The sequence below is a fragment of the Polistes fuscatus genome, unplaced genomic scaffold (assembly GCF_010416935.1).
Source record: "Polistes fuscatus isolate 324 unplaced genomic scaffold, CU_Pfus_HIC Scaffold3, whole genome shotgun sequence".
Lineage (NCBI taxonomy): Eukaryota > Metazoa > Arthropoda > Insecta > Hymenoptera > Vespidae > Polistes > Polistes fuscatus.
The window spans coordinates 11,505,982-11,522,111 of record NW_025113107.1 but is presented as its reverse complement, the minus strand read 5'-3'; the positions used below and the strand labels follow the sequence as shown (position 1 = coordinate 11,522,111).

Here is a 16,130-nt window from a genome sequence, read left to right as displayed (position 1 = left end):
TTGTACATTTTGTATTATTTATTTTTTTCTTTCACATACAGAAACGTGCACGCATGATTATATATTCATATATGTTGGAAGGTAAAGATTTCGGTAAAATTTATCTATGTTAATTATCATATACATCTTCCCCCCGATTATGATAAAAGGCACAGGACTCTGTTTCGTAAAAGCACTGATAACAACGTTTGTTGTGTGCTATGCAAATGATTATGAGTAGGAAAAAGAGAAGAATGAAGATTAAAAGAAAGATCATATTGTTAGAATTTGATTGTCATGAGTTTTTTTTTTAGAAGATTCAAGAATAACGAATTATTTAATATTTCTACAAATTAGATAATTCTTGTATTTTCTAATCGTAATTATAAAAACGAAATTCCTCCTCCTCTCTCTCTCTCTCTCTCTCTTAATCGTTACCGGTTTTGCATTATTGTCGCATATGCAAAATGTCGCAGGAAGGTATAGCGTTATCTATGTATGCGCGTAAAAATACCTACACATATACAAACGTGTTATATATCAACTTTGAATATTAAACGAATGGTTGAAACGACTTCGTTTATAGTATTTTTCCATCAACCTCCGTAATTATCATATGATTATGCTGTGAGGCATAACTAACATTTAAAGTCGACTCAAGTGAATAAGTATAAAGTACGTAAATGCATATATAATCAAATTAAAACGCTGGCGAGAAGATAATCAGATATTGTGATAGTTTTTAAACGAATAATCAGTCAACAGAAAATCATTTCTTCGATTCGTTATTTTTTAACGTAAACTTTTAAAAAAGTGTGAATGGATTCTAATCATTTTTTCCTGCCTTTTGTTATTCTTAAAATTACGTTACGATAATTCGTAGAATGATTATTGATAATTTAAAATGATCAATATAAAGCCTGATGAAATGGTAACGATAATTCTTATCATAAAAGTAATGCTTGGCCTTGGTTCATTAATGTTAACGTATTTGAAACTTACGTAGAATATTACGCATATATATGTGATAGGAGTTATCATGATTAATAAAAATAATATAATTTCGATGATACATGAGTAGATATGTCATTGTAATGGATTAAGTTTTATTTATTAATCTTTTTATTTTTTACTAGCTCGATTGTACTTTTATTATTCGTTACAATTCTGTATGGCAAAAATTATCATATTTATTATTTTTATGCTCGAAGTAAAGTACATTTTGTTGAAACCTTCCAAACATTATCAAATTTTATTGTCGTTCGTTAGCGTACAGTCCAAGACAGTAATATAAATTTTTACTATTTTTTGCGTATTATATTGTTATATAAAAAATATGTAGGAATGTAATTATATCAACAATATCGCAGACATTTTTTTTTCATAAAATATTATCTTATCACGATGTATAAGTGCGACAATGCATTTACTGAATTAACGATTTCTACTACTCTGTATTTATTATATTTTATTGACGATCAATAGAATTCTTTGTATCAGTGAATCGGATATTTTATGCTTTGCTATGACATATATATGCACACACATATATATATATATACACGTAAACTTTTCATATCCTTTGAAATTTTTTTTACCTAATGAATAATAAGTAACAAACAAATGTATCTAATAAACAACGAATTGTTTTTACTTAACGAGCAAAAACAAAAAACTAAAACCCATTTATAAACAGTCAATCTTTTGCAATATGTATGTATTTAAACGATGGTTAACGCGTCATAATCCTAGGAGATAAACATTAGACCGGCACATCATACGTATATGTGTATGTTTATACTATGTAGAGTGTATAAACTGTGATAGCAGGTATATTATCGCGTATATCATCGGAAATTTGTTGTCATGTTTAATTATGATTTCATTTACCGAAAATATCTCTGCATTTATATGTATGTATGTATGTATTATATGTATGTATGTATATTATATATATATGGCAATATTTATTTATCCTTAAATAAAATAAACGTTTATAATCGTCAATGAGTAAGTTAACATTTAATTAGATTATAATGATTTATTATATAGAACCAGGAACTTCCTGAGAACATTAAAAAATGATATTAAAAAAAATAGACAAATATACGAAGCATTATTTATTAAAACAATCAGGCAATTGGGAATTATTTTAAACATAGAAATGAAATATAACTTTAAAACAACGTTTAAAATAAGAATAAATTATTTCTACTAGTTTAAACTAAAAAAAAGAAAAACTGGTTCACATGTATCGATGATTATATCAAAAATTAAAATACACATATATTCGTTAAGAATTCATCATTCTAACAATAAGATAATTGACCGAAATCACGTAAGATTCGTTTGGTAATCTCAAAATGATTTCACGTCATGTCGGAGGCACGAGTCTTCGAGTTTATAAACCAAATGACTATGCGTGTCAGAGACATATCAAGGAACGCATTGAATAATGGCCATTTGTCCGTACATTGTGCTCGAATGCTTAAGTGTTGTTCTACATGATGCTTACGAATACGAATTAAAGTAGTTCTAATGTGAATGCGTACTGACACCGTAATTATTACGCGTCATTTCAATTTATTGATGTTAAGAACGTTTTAAATAATTTCGTTTAAAAAAAAAAATCGAACCAAATAAAATATTAATCCACCTATGCAATACAATCAAGGTCGATTTTATTATATGGGATGTGAATCGTTAGCTTAATTGGAAATAATTGTTGTTATTATATGTGAGTAATACGTAAAATATTTCATTAACATATGAGAACCACTGTAGGAATAAAAATGTGACACAATAGCAATGAAATATATATTTATGCAAGCACGTGTGCTCTAATTAAAATTGTTACAAAGTTCTATTTTTGTGTTACAATAAACTCTTAAACGTTTTACTCTTTTATGGAAAATGTTTTAAATAGTCACTCTTGGATCCGTATTAACAAATAATGTTTTGTATCTTCTGGAAATTTCTCAAACTTCTTTTATTTCACACGTTCTATCGATTGTTCTCTTTGTTATAGGTACTCAATGCTATTCTAATTTTCAAATATGTTAGAATCTATTTATAAGTGTACAATAAAGGAAATAAGAAAATGAAAATAGATATTTAGATTTTTATTTTGGTACTTATTTAATTGAAAATTCGAATAAATTGCATAAATTTTTGATACGATAAACTTCAAATTAACATATTTTCATTACGAGAATAGTGACCCTCTCATTTCGGGTACATTATACGAAGGTAAAAACAATTGCGAAAATTATTCCACCAGACAAAATTATACAACAAACATACTTGTATGTATTCTCAAAAAAATCCAACATATTATGATACACCCTGTACACGTGTATTGATTATTTTGAAATAATCACACAAGTTGTATAGAACAACAGTACACGCGTCACATATCTCATTGACGTGCCCTTTGATTCTTTTAACGTCCTTAAATCTATATCGAATCTGATTAAAGCCAATCAATAGGAGTCCCGTTAAGTTAAGTAATTCGTTACGTACGCAAAATAAAAGATTAGATATTATCGGCTCGTGCAATATAGTAAACCGATGAACCTACAATTAAAAGGCTAACTGGGCGCAACATAAGTACATATACAATATATGTATCATCAATAGCATCGTGTAAGTCCCGACAGATTAACCCATCGAACTAAAACTCTCCCTAGAGTAGTCCTCTCCTCCCCCCATTCTCCACCCCCACCCCCAACCTTCTTCATTCTCGAACGTTCGAATGTCAAGATGATTAATGCATCTATGCACATTATATATATAATATGAACACACATACACACACGTATATATACACGTAAACTCTAGCCAACTTAATTAATGAACGAATTAATGAGTGATCTTCTCATTGGTGTTGGTTCACTCTCGAATGATATACGCGTATCTTTTTCGAGCCATTGGATATGAGCTATAATTCAAAACTCGTTCAATCGAGAAATAATAATTTACTTCGCGGCAGTAATATCTTCTTGCATTCGGTTAATCGTGAAACTGTTCTATTTCTGTTAACGTGCTAACGATTATGAGATACATATCTCCACGTATGAATGTTCTCCAGCCTGGATGAGATTCGTTTTACACGCATGAATGATCTGAAAATGTGTTTGATGTACTAACACATTATACTACCCACCACGTGTTATGTAATACGTGTTTGTCTATTTAATACATCGAAGAAAAACTTCCAAGAAAATTGGCTTCATGGTAAAACGTCGATATTTATTAACTTCCAACTATGATCATTATTTTTAATAACTTTAAATATTGTTCTTATAATAAAAGAAATTATTATTATTCGATCTAAACAATTTTAACACATTGTCTTGGATGATTTTATTAATTATTGGTATATTATTTAAGGTATTTCCCCGTAAAATGCGTTAAATTGTTACAGAGAAATCAGAAATGCACAAAGAAAATGAAAATTTGTATTTTATTTTAATTATTTTAATTTATAAATAAAGCTTTTTAATCTCCGTGCGTAAGTAATTTTAAAAGAGTAATTTAAAAGTATTCAACTTTATATAATTACCCTTTATTATCCGAGAGTTTAGGCAACATAATTTAAGGAAAATGTTAGCTGCTTAAACGTATATTCAAATAAATTGCAAATGAATCATGTGAAAATTTGTCATTAACAAAAAAATATTCTCTAATTTATTTAAATACAAAATGCAATTAAATTCTTTCCTTATTCAAATATTTAAATATAAATCGTTGAAAAATTATCATCATTATTTCTTGGAAAATCTTATAATAATGTTAAATTTACAATAACGATCAATTTCACATACATCAGTATATCTACCATAAAAAAGAACAAAATACACCTTGTATCAAAAATCAATTCGTCTACACTCCACTTTTCGATAAATTATCATTCTAAAAGATAAACTTACAATTTTTTATAATATTTGTACGAACAAATAAAATACCATTCTACAGGGGAGGTATTTCTTCGAGTGAATTCGAAGAAATGCATAATACCGATATATGATTACTATTCGTCGAAGGAAAGGGTAACCTCGAAAAGAATAATGGAGAAGTTTATTACATACGATTCGATCGTATATCGATACGTACTATGCTAATGTCTCAACAATAACAATGGAAACGATAAAAACGATGACGATGATGAGAAGAAGACAAAGACAAAGACGAAGATAACAACAACGACAACGACAACGACGACGTTAATTGGCCCAATCGTTTCCTCGACTCTTGGAGGCACGTCTGGTGTGTGTGTCGTCGGCAAAATCCCCCCCGGTGGGGGTCAATAAGAGTGTCAACCCTCGATTGCTGAGGATTAATAGACGAAGCGCCAGTAGCCGACAGATAACAACGAATAAAGACGCATGGAAAGTTCTCTCTTTCTTTCTCTTTCTCTTCTTCTTCTTATTCTCTCTCTCTCTCTCTCTCTCTCTCACACACTCACTCTCTCTTTCTTTCTCTTTCTCTTCTTCTTCTTCTCTCTCTTTTTCTTTCTCTTTCTCCTGGTTTTTTTTTGCCCTCTCTTTTCCTCTCATTGATTCACTGAAGATAACGTTCGAAGAAAGAAATAGAAAGAGAGAGAGAGAGAGAGATAGATAAATAAATCAAAAAGGGGACAACAGAAAGATTCGACCGAGTTTAGGGTCTATGGAATTTTTCCATCGACTACTTCACCAGATACTCTTCTCTTATCTTTTTATCTTTTCAACGTTATACAAGAAACGCCCCAGCGCAAATTTATTGTTTCAAACATTTACCAATACAATTCCACTCAATGAATTTAATTAATATCGATCGATCGTTCGATCGATTTGCCCTATCGATCTACGTGATCTTTTATAATCCTAGAGAGGATTTCTTCATACTTCGCAATCAATTTTTGCGATAAATCAATGGAATTATTTAGTAAACGTTATTATTATTCGCGATTATTATTTTCTCTTATTAATTACCTTGTATCGAGAATATAAAGTCTAAATTGGTAGAATTTTTTTAAAGGAAATAGATTATAATCGGGGTTGGGGTGAAGGTGGAGGTGGAGGTGGAGGCTTTAGAGAGGACTGCAAATATTATATTTCGATATATTTTCGTAGATATTCGGATTATTGAGTATCGTGATTATTTTTCTTACAGTTAAATATTTCTTCTAATGGCTTTTTTTCTTTTTCTTTCTTTTTTAAGGCTCGACTCGTTTACAATCGTATACGATAATAAGTGAATTACAGGGACTGATAACGAATATAGTTTCCTGTATGATGAGTCTATATTCAACCATAAGTTTGAAACTATGTGAAAAAATGACTTTTTTAAATTGAACAGCCATTACAACGTGAAAAAAGTATCAATAGTGATGTAAATAAAAAGTAATGCATTTAACCCTTTGATGTGCTATAGATGCGTATATGCGTTTTTGTTTTTCAATTTTGTCAACCTCCCTCGCGTTTGAAATTCTTTTATTTTTTTGTTTATTTAATCAACATAGTTACACATTAGCAAGAAAAGTATTACTTTCCCAACTGTCGCAACCATTAGGCACGTGCCATCTATGCGAATTAATTTCACCCGGTGTTTTTAACACATTCAAAGGATTAATTAAATATGTGTAATTTATATACTTTTATATTTATATTTTTAAATATATAGTATATAATATTTATATATATTTTAACAATAACTCATGGCAGATAAACGTTAAGTTAGCGACTTTTGGTTGAACATAAACGATTTTCTTTTCTCGTATACATATAAAATATATATATATATATATACATACATACATACATACATACACAAAAAGGAAAGATGTATCGGAACGATGTTTACTGGTAATCGTATGCAATAACGTTACTCTTAGATTCGTGTTAGATAAGAGAGTGGAATTTTACTGACCGTTGCATATATATGCGCGCGTGTGTGAGTGTGTGCATATATATATATTTATAACATATGTGTACGTAAATCGGTAACGAGACAACGTAAAATGATATGTCTCATTCAACGCGAGCAACAGCGACTTGAGAGGATCGATGATCACGAAGATGCTTATATATCATAGTTACCATCGAATAACCAACTCCCCCCCGTTCCCCCAACTATCATATATATATATATATACCTATTTTTACACCGCAATAATAAACTTTCTAAAAGCGTTTCTCATTACGTGTGAAAACGTTATCCTTTTGCGTGTATGTCTTATCTGTCACGTATTTTAATTATTGTCTTTCAATAAACCTTCGAATTCTTTTCAAGATTTTTATTCCTTTTTGTTCTTTTATTTTTTACTTTAAATATAAAATAATACATTCTCACGTTCTTCGTGAAATAAAAAAAAAAGAAAAGACCCCCCTTTCCGTCGCGTGTTACTTGTAAAATTTATAATTTTTTGTATATACGTATTCAAAAAAAAAAAAAAAAGAAAAAAAGATTATATATATAAAAATAAGGAAGAAAGATTAATTAAAAATACGCAAATATGCATATACGATGACGTTATAAATTATCGCTATCAGTTTAGAGAAATGTACGATGAGTGCATTTTAAAAGAGACGTAGGTAAAAGATATTTCTTTCGTTTCAATTATTTTATCTTACAAATGTGTGTACGAAGAAATGTATTCAAAAATATATTGAAATAATTATGCGTGCTATAAGCGAATAATTTAATTAATTCGCAAATAAAATGATTAATTTTGTTACTTTTTACTTTTATTGCATTCTTTTTTTTTTATATCTCTTTTTATTTATATCCTTCTTTTGTTTCTATATCTTCCATTAATTATATTACTCTGTCCTGTTCTTTGTCTATTATGAATTGTATCGCGATAATCAATATTTCATTGTTGAATCATAATACGCCATTAGTTCTTCGCGATAGTAGTATTGAATATAAATAATAATTGATCAATATGTTAAATAAATAATCAGTATTTATATTACTTTCCTTTTTTTTTTCTTTCTTGTAATCTCTTTTTTTAAAATTGTGAAATGGTTGAACGTGACACTAGTTGAAAATCTTACGTAAACGTAAAGTTGACGAAGAAAAGTTGCAAGAAATCAACAGATGGTTATTCTATTCGCGTGCACGAAAACACAAAATTAGGATCGCCTTTAACTATTTCCTTCCTTCTACTTCTTCTACTACTTCTTCGATTATTGTTTTTTTTTCTTTTTATTTCTTTTTCTTTTTTTTTTCTTTTTTTTTTTCAAATTTTCTATCCATCACTTTCAACACGATGGAAAAGAAAAAAACAAACACAAATTAGTATGATCATTTATTTAGATAATGATCAAGATAAATTATTTATTCTCTTATTTATTATTTTTATTTTTATGTGTAGGTATATATGTATATATGTAGATTAACAAATTTCGTATCGGTTAACAATTTTAAAACTCTACGTATTAGCATGTTTTTTTGATTATGAAATTGATATATCAAGGTTCTACTCTTCCTATTGACATAAACGAGCTGATGCAAATTTTAGTCTCTTGATATTCATTTGATTCCATTGTGTGTGTGTGTGTGTGTGTGCGCGCGCGCACACACTTAAAAATGCTATATAAATTTAACGATTTTAAATGTATAGTTTGAAAGACGTAGAAAATTTCTCAATTAAAGGAGAACAAGATACTGACCTGTTTGCTTCTGCGCAAGAAATAATTAATGAACGGTAAAATACAACGTCGTTTTCAAAAGTACGAATTAAAACAGTGAACCCTGTGAATTAAGAAAAAATAATAAAAATTAATTATTTTTTGCACTAAAATCTCGATAAAACACTGTGGCCCTGAAATTGGAATTTTTATGATAAAAAAAAAAAATAAAAATTGATAGAATAAATAAAAAAAAGAATTAATTATTATTTCCTAAGACATTTTTATTTTATATTTTACAGATGCGTGCCTACGTTGTCAAGCAGAAAGTAAAAAGGACTTTTATGGACGACAGGATTGCGTTGTTGTATGGGGCGAGTGTAACCATTCGTTTCATTATTGCTGCATGTCCTTATGGGTGAAACAGAACAATCGTTGTCCATTATGCCAACAGGAATGGTCCATCCAAAGAATGGGAAAGTAACAACAACGTAAAAATAGGATATTTATTCTTTTAACGTTGTTGTTCTTCTTCTTAATTTTTTTTTCCTATTATAAATAAATACAATTTTTGTCGTTTTAAACATTTTTTTTTCCTTTTTTTTTCGTTCGGTCTAATTTCGACATTCCGTTCAATTTTATCAAAATTACTCGTACAAAAATTCTGCATTAATCGCGTTTCTCGAATGTAACCAGATAGATTTCGCAGGATATCAGTTGAAAAAACAAAAAAAAACGAAAATGTTAGCAAAACGAATATTCTCTACTTTTTTCACAATTTGCCTTCCTCGTGAACGTCCGTTTACGAAATTTCGAAGAAAAAAAGAAAACCAACTTGATAGTTTTTTTCCAAAAATAATTCTTACATATTATAAGCACGTTACGAAGTTATTTTATTTTATTTCTTTTTCCTCGTGTTATCTTTTTTTCTTTTCTTTTATCTATATCATTTCAATATTCAAATCATCGCGTTCTTCACTCGAATACGAGATCGAGTCTTTCCAACGTTTTTGCTATAAGGCGTATGAAAAATATGTATACTAATAAATAAAAATACAGAAATAATGAACAAAAAAAAAAAAGAAATATGTACTATGACAAAAGAAAATACAATTGTAATTAATCAATAAACTCCAATTGAAACTGTACTGAAAAAATTGTTCTCCCGTTTGAAAAGTATAACGTCGGTGAATTGTAAAAAAATGCTACCTCAGCGAAACCACAGACTCGTGTGGATTTTTTTTCCTTCAAACTTCGAGCAACTTCGACTGATATATTTAATTCGTCTATAATCCGAGAAAATGATTAACGCGATTACAAAAAGTGTGTAATATTCAATAATAAAAATAATAATCATTATACTAATCGTATTAATTTATCATTGACAGTCATTTGATGTGTCATGTCGCGTAAATTATTGACTTTTTTATTCTATTGGTCTTGAACTAATATAAATAAAGTTAAGAATCAATGAAAAAAAATTTAACGGGTGACTAAAGTCATCGGTGGTAACGAAAAAGGTTAATTATATTATGAAACAATCAAATTACTTATTTGAAATTATTAATCGAATTAATGATTAACAATTGAATATTTCATCGTCCTGAAATAAACATATATATATATTTTTTTTATTATTTCCTTATTAAAATAATCAGAATATGTGATGAATCAAAAGTAGAAATATAATTGGACGGTATAGTCCGTCAATGTGAAAGTTTCGATCGTTTGACGAGCCTCCACTTCCTCGTGAACGCACTGCGAATCTACGCAGTAGTAGTCGATCTATAAAAAATATTTGTTTCAATCATTGACGAGCCGTATCTTAGTTCGCATCGTGAAATTTACGCAGTAGATTTTGTCAATAAGGTGTCAGTAAAGATTTTAATAATTTCAAATTATCGCACTAGACCACTTCTCATTAATCTCACGATACAGTGTGCTTCACCGATAGGAAAGATTACAAAATATTTTCATTATAATCGTTGATGTTTAAATACAATTATTTCCCAAATATATAGGCGTGTCGAATGAACGCGCTGTGATACGTTGAAATCAAAAATGACGGATTAGAAAAGAAAAAAAAAAGTAGATAGGAAGAACAATAATAGATTTCGAACAGCGATAAAAAAAAATTTTTGCACACCTCCTTTTCGATTGTAAATTGGATCGTAGTATATATTTAAAGTTGTTTACAATAAACGATTTCGTTATACGATTTTAATGATACTTATCGCGAATACTTGTCGCGAGAATCTCATCATAGATTGCGTCACTTTTGAAAGAACAAATTCCACAACGAGCGAACAGAGCGGTGGCGCGGGGTGGTGCTCGTTAACTTAACACAAATTGCATAATGGTATAATTTATTCGCAAGAACCACGCGAATCGAATGCGATCGAGATATTACATAGTTGAGTTTCGTTTCTTTGGAATTATAATTATGATCAGAGTTGTTGGTAATATTAATGAACAATTCAAATTATTCGTACGATTGATTAATTCGCATAATCTCACGTTAAGCGAGACCATTTATTTACCTTCATTTCAGTTAGATAATAACAGTGAGAAGAATGTTAAATTTGTTATGTTAAGAAATCGAATTAAATCTATAGTAAATATCTATTCGATTAATTCTAGACGATAATTATTTTATTAACAAATTTACGTCTCTACAAATTAAAGTTTTGTTAGTAAATTCTTATTAATATTAAATCGAATTAAAAAAAAGAAAAATACATTGTAACGATAACCACGAACAATATCACGAGGAATAGTATTATCGAATAAATATCGTGTGTTACAATTCTTCCTCAATTGACACGACATCTTTATATCAACATATATACATAATACATACATTGTTTCCTGACATTACGAATAAAGGTCAAATGAGAAAGACCGATGCCAATCGAAGAGCAACCAACTAACAAAAATTTCAATGAAAGAAAAGCCCAATTGTCGTCTGCCATGTGTTTTTCTTTTATTCATTTTTTAAACATTAGATTAGATCGATACGTGATAATCATGATACGTGTTAATTGCATCAATTTCAATCCCATATTTCACAACTAAACAACAAAATTACTAAAAGTCTATAAGACAAGTTTAAAATATATTTTTCCTTGTAGTATAAATAATTATCAATCGTTTATGTATCATCACATGCAGTAATTATACGTAATTATTTTTACAAACTGTAGAAAAAAAAAATTTTTTTTTAAATAAAAATTTAACAAAAAAAAAGCAACAGTCGTTAATCGTTAAACCTTAATTATCGAAGAATTTACTCTTTATCATTATTTACTATGATGCTTCAACTAAATTACGAAATATCATCGTATACTTTGCGGGTAGACGCAGTCGCGAAATAAACAAAACTATTTGTTTTCATTCCTGTCTGATTGCTTTTAAATTTCCAGCGATATGAAAAAGAAAAAAAGAACAAAATTATAATAATAATAATAATGAAGAAAAAAATGTATAAAAAAAAATATCATCACGAAGATATAAGTATAAACGCTAAGAATCATTAAATTCGAGTCAATTAAGTTAAACTGTATACAGTCGATTGTTCGTGGAGTCGTTGCTACTTATTCGTGATTGGTCAATTCAGATCGCGCGGTGCCACCATTCGTTCATTTCCTCGCAAATAGCTGAAGGACATAAATGCTCCCTTCTCCTTTCTATCTATTTGTTTGTCTCTCTTTTTCCCCCACTCTTAATTCTGATCGTGTCCTTTGGTGAAACATATGCATTCTCTTTTCCGCGTCATTAGGTCATTTACGATGGAGGCTCGACTAGAGGCTCGACCAATCAGATTGTGAGAAGAATCAAGAGCCGGCACGTTGCTCATGTTAGTCCTTTACGTGTACATACTGTTATCTACAATTCCATTCGTTTCTTTTCATATTTATATAATTCATTGTAAATTACGTTACGTTGTTATACGAATAGATAATATTTATGCGTTTTAGCATTTAGGTTATGAACACTTCAATTATAATTTTTTATATCGTAACATAATCAATTGAATAATCGGTTTTTAACAAAATTTATCTTTTTTTATAATTGAATGTAGATAATGATAAATTTTGGTACTAGGTTGAATAGTAAACATATAGTACTATCTCAGAGTTTAGAAATACCGTTCAAATAAATAAACACGATAAAGCAATTAATAGTTGCAATCGTTATAAAAGTCTAATAAAAAAAGAATTGTTATTTTTAGTTCCAAAATCGATCATTTAAAATTACCTAATCGTAACTATCACGATAGTTAATGTTAAATTTTAAGTTTAATGTTAAAAATTTAATGTTTAATGTTAAGTTTAATGTTAAAAACAATAGATATGATTTTATCCTAAAGTTCGCAATTTCTTATTAATCCAACCTTGATGTTTGGCCTTGAAGCGAACGCGATAGAATCTCGTAATATACCTTAGGAATATAATTTAATGATGGAGGATAAAAATGATCTGTTGCACGCGACAAGTGACCTTTTAAAAATCAATTTGATTTTTATATTCAGTATCTTCGTACACAAATTTTGTAAAAGTGAACAAAGTGCTAGTCATTTCAGCAATATTATTATCGGTTAAAATAGTCATATATTGAACTTTGATCGGTTATTTTATTTTTTTTAACTATGCCATTCCTATTTGCTTGCTTATTTATGCATAGTTATATTGAATTGGCCAATAAGTATTTTTTAAATTTCTATTAATATATATTTAAATAAATAACTTTAATATATTTTATTTAAAATGTTTAATGTTTTATATTTTAATAATTAACTTGTATTATTGTATTTTATATTTGTAGAAAAATGTATAACATTCTCGATATCTCAAAAATATAAAATATATCATTATTCATTGACCAACCGAATCTTGACCACAATTTTTATCTTCTAATGACCTTGACAGATCTACTTAAAAGAAAACAAATTTAGAGGCGATATTTCTCACGAAACCTTAAAATTTTTCTTCGAAACATTTGTAGATATTTCGGTTTGCTTTGAAACAAAATTAAACCGATCATTGCAAACAGTTCACCCTGTATAATTTTATATTTATAGCACTGTGAAAGACACTACGATAAAGAGGCTCGGCTAGAGGCTCGACCAATAGCAACGTTGAAAGTTAAGGATAGATTATTCGTCATTATACTGAATCGAACAGAAATACCGTACAAGATATAATCAATGCTTTCCGATAAGAAAAATATGAAGAAAATAATATTGAAAATAAAATAAACGTACTACTGTGCATGTAAATAATTACATATAATATTAATCAACATTATTTAACTATGTAGAAAAATTGATACATTTTCGTAACAGGTATATAAACAAAAAATAAATCGCTTATATTAAAAAACCTTACGACAAAACAGGCAAAACTTACAGAATGCTTAGAAAATATTTTATAAACTAGATTGAATAATTTTAACCGATAGTTTACATACTTCGATGGATGCTTATTAGAAAAATTGATTTTTTCTTTAACACTAGTTAATTTTTAAAGCAATTCCAATATAATTTATAATAATTGTATTCCAAGAAGTAACTAATTTTAGATATCATTTATCGTACCAATTCATATATCTTTGTAAACATCTACAGATGTGTGTTATCTCAAAATAACGGGGGGGTTTTTCTACAAAAATCTTCTTTGATGTTGAATTACGAATGACTGATATATTGATATCGTTCGAATAGACGTGTAAATAAATTGAAATTAAAAAGAAAATTATCAAATGCAAGTGAGGAGGGTCAGGATTAGATATATTATATCTCCATAGAAAAATTGAAAAACGTTTTAGTAAAAAAAAGAAAAACAACAACAAAATTATCTCAAATAAATAGTCTCGTAGAAGTAAAGAGAGAGTGTTCCATTAAACTTTTTTTTATAATCTCACCTGAGCGTGTAAAAGTAATATAAATCACGTGTCAACTCGATCTTCCTCGTTCGTTTTCTCGGACTCATTCGTTTACCATGATACAAATGTAACTGAAGATCATGTAAACCTGAGATGTATTGCTGTCGTGAAATATATATTTTTTTTTGTTAGCACACTTGCTGCTCCTAGAATACAGTTAGAATAGAACGCCTATCTATCCTATAATAATCGAAGATCGAGTTTCTCTTATATAAAACGTTAGACGTTGAGCCCATTATCTCGCGAGCTTCATACTTTTCTGATTCCAAGGTTAGTTATACAAGCGGCAATTGATAATTTGAAATTCGATAAAAATGTTATAAATGATTGTGAGAATCCCTGGTTGGAATATTTTCATAGAAAATTCTATCCTAAGATGGATCGTGCGAAAAATCTTCTTCTATGTAATCTAACAGTAATAAAGAGAGAGAGAGAGAGAGAGAGAGTGAGAAAAGTAATATAAGAGAAGGAAGAAACACGAATTCTACGAATAGAAAGCGTGCCGATCGAAAATTACATCTAACAGGAGGATTCCGTACGAAGAGAGAATACGCTTTTACGAACAGGCTCGACTAAACACGGCAAAAGATTCGAATAATCCTAGTCTCCTAGCCTTTCCACCAACCGTATTGATTGTGAGAAAGAGAACGTTTATTTTGAATGTGTACATCTGTACAGAAACATCTGTTTATGTAGTAGTAATAGTAGTAGTAGTAGTAGTAGACGAATTTACGCAATGTGCGTATAGAAATTATTTCGTTGCTCAGAAAGTACATACAGATTTAAATTTTTAATAAATCTTCAAATATTTAAAATACATTTTTAATTCGGCACGAACTTTTCGGATAATCCAATACAAATATATATATATATATATATATATATATATATATATTTATATATGTATATTTACTTACTTAAATGCTTACGTATTCGCCGGTCAATTTCGAATTGATACATTCTTAGAACCATGCAATGTGTAAGAAAATTGTTTGATATTTTAATAAGGATGATCTGCAATTTCGAGAAAAATAAATTTAATCTAATTTGCAAGAATTCGAAGGAAAAATTTAGACAATTTAATTGTCGAAATTAAAACGAAAACCAAAAAGAAAAAAAAAAGAAAGAAAAGGAATTTTTATTTTGATCAAAAACGTTCGTTTATTATTATTATTACTACCTGGATTATCCCGTAATATATCCCGTGTAATATATTCGAGACGAAAGTTAGACAGACGCTGGTCGAGCCCCTGTGAACGGAGCTTTCTCATTGGCTCTATCTTCTTGCCTACGGTTTAAAACGTAAACTAAGAATCAGTTCTTATTGCGTCAGTCTATATTATGACGAAAATTTTTACATATATAATTCAATGAGTAGTATCGCGTGAGATGACTTCATTTCATTGATTAGTCAATCCCCCGTTATCTGATCGTTAAAAAACGATTAGTTAATTATGACGATATTATAATAATTGAACAATTAAATATGAATAAACAACTTTTGTTTTTTGTTTCTTTTCTTTTTTTTTTTTGTAAAAATTCTTTCTTTCACTTTCTCATCAATTTAAACTTCTTCAATGAGTAAGAAGA

General features: G+C 28.8%; 1 protein-coding gene across 1 annotated transcript in view; it reads left to right on the top strand.

Moving 5' to 3' along the window:
* LOC122519902 (RING-box protein 2) overlaps window positions 1-12,020 on the top strand; it is a 41,039-nt gene extending 29,019 nt beyond the window's left edge. The window contains exon 2 of the mRNA XM_043639700.1: window positions 8,900-12,020. Within this exon, the coding sequence (XP_043495635.1) occupies window positions 8,900-9,081 (182 nt within the window). The 3' untranslated portion in view covers window positions 9,082-12,020. The remainder of the gene's footprint in view (window positions 1-8,899) is intronic.
* The last annotated feature ends 4,110 nt before the right edge of the window (window positions 12,021-16,130 follow it).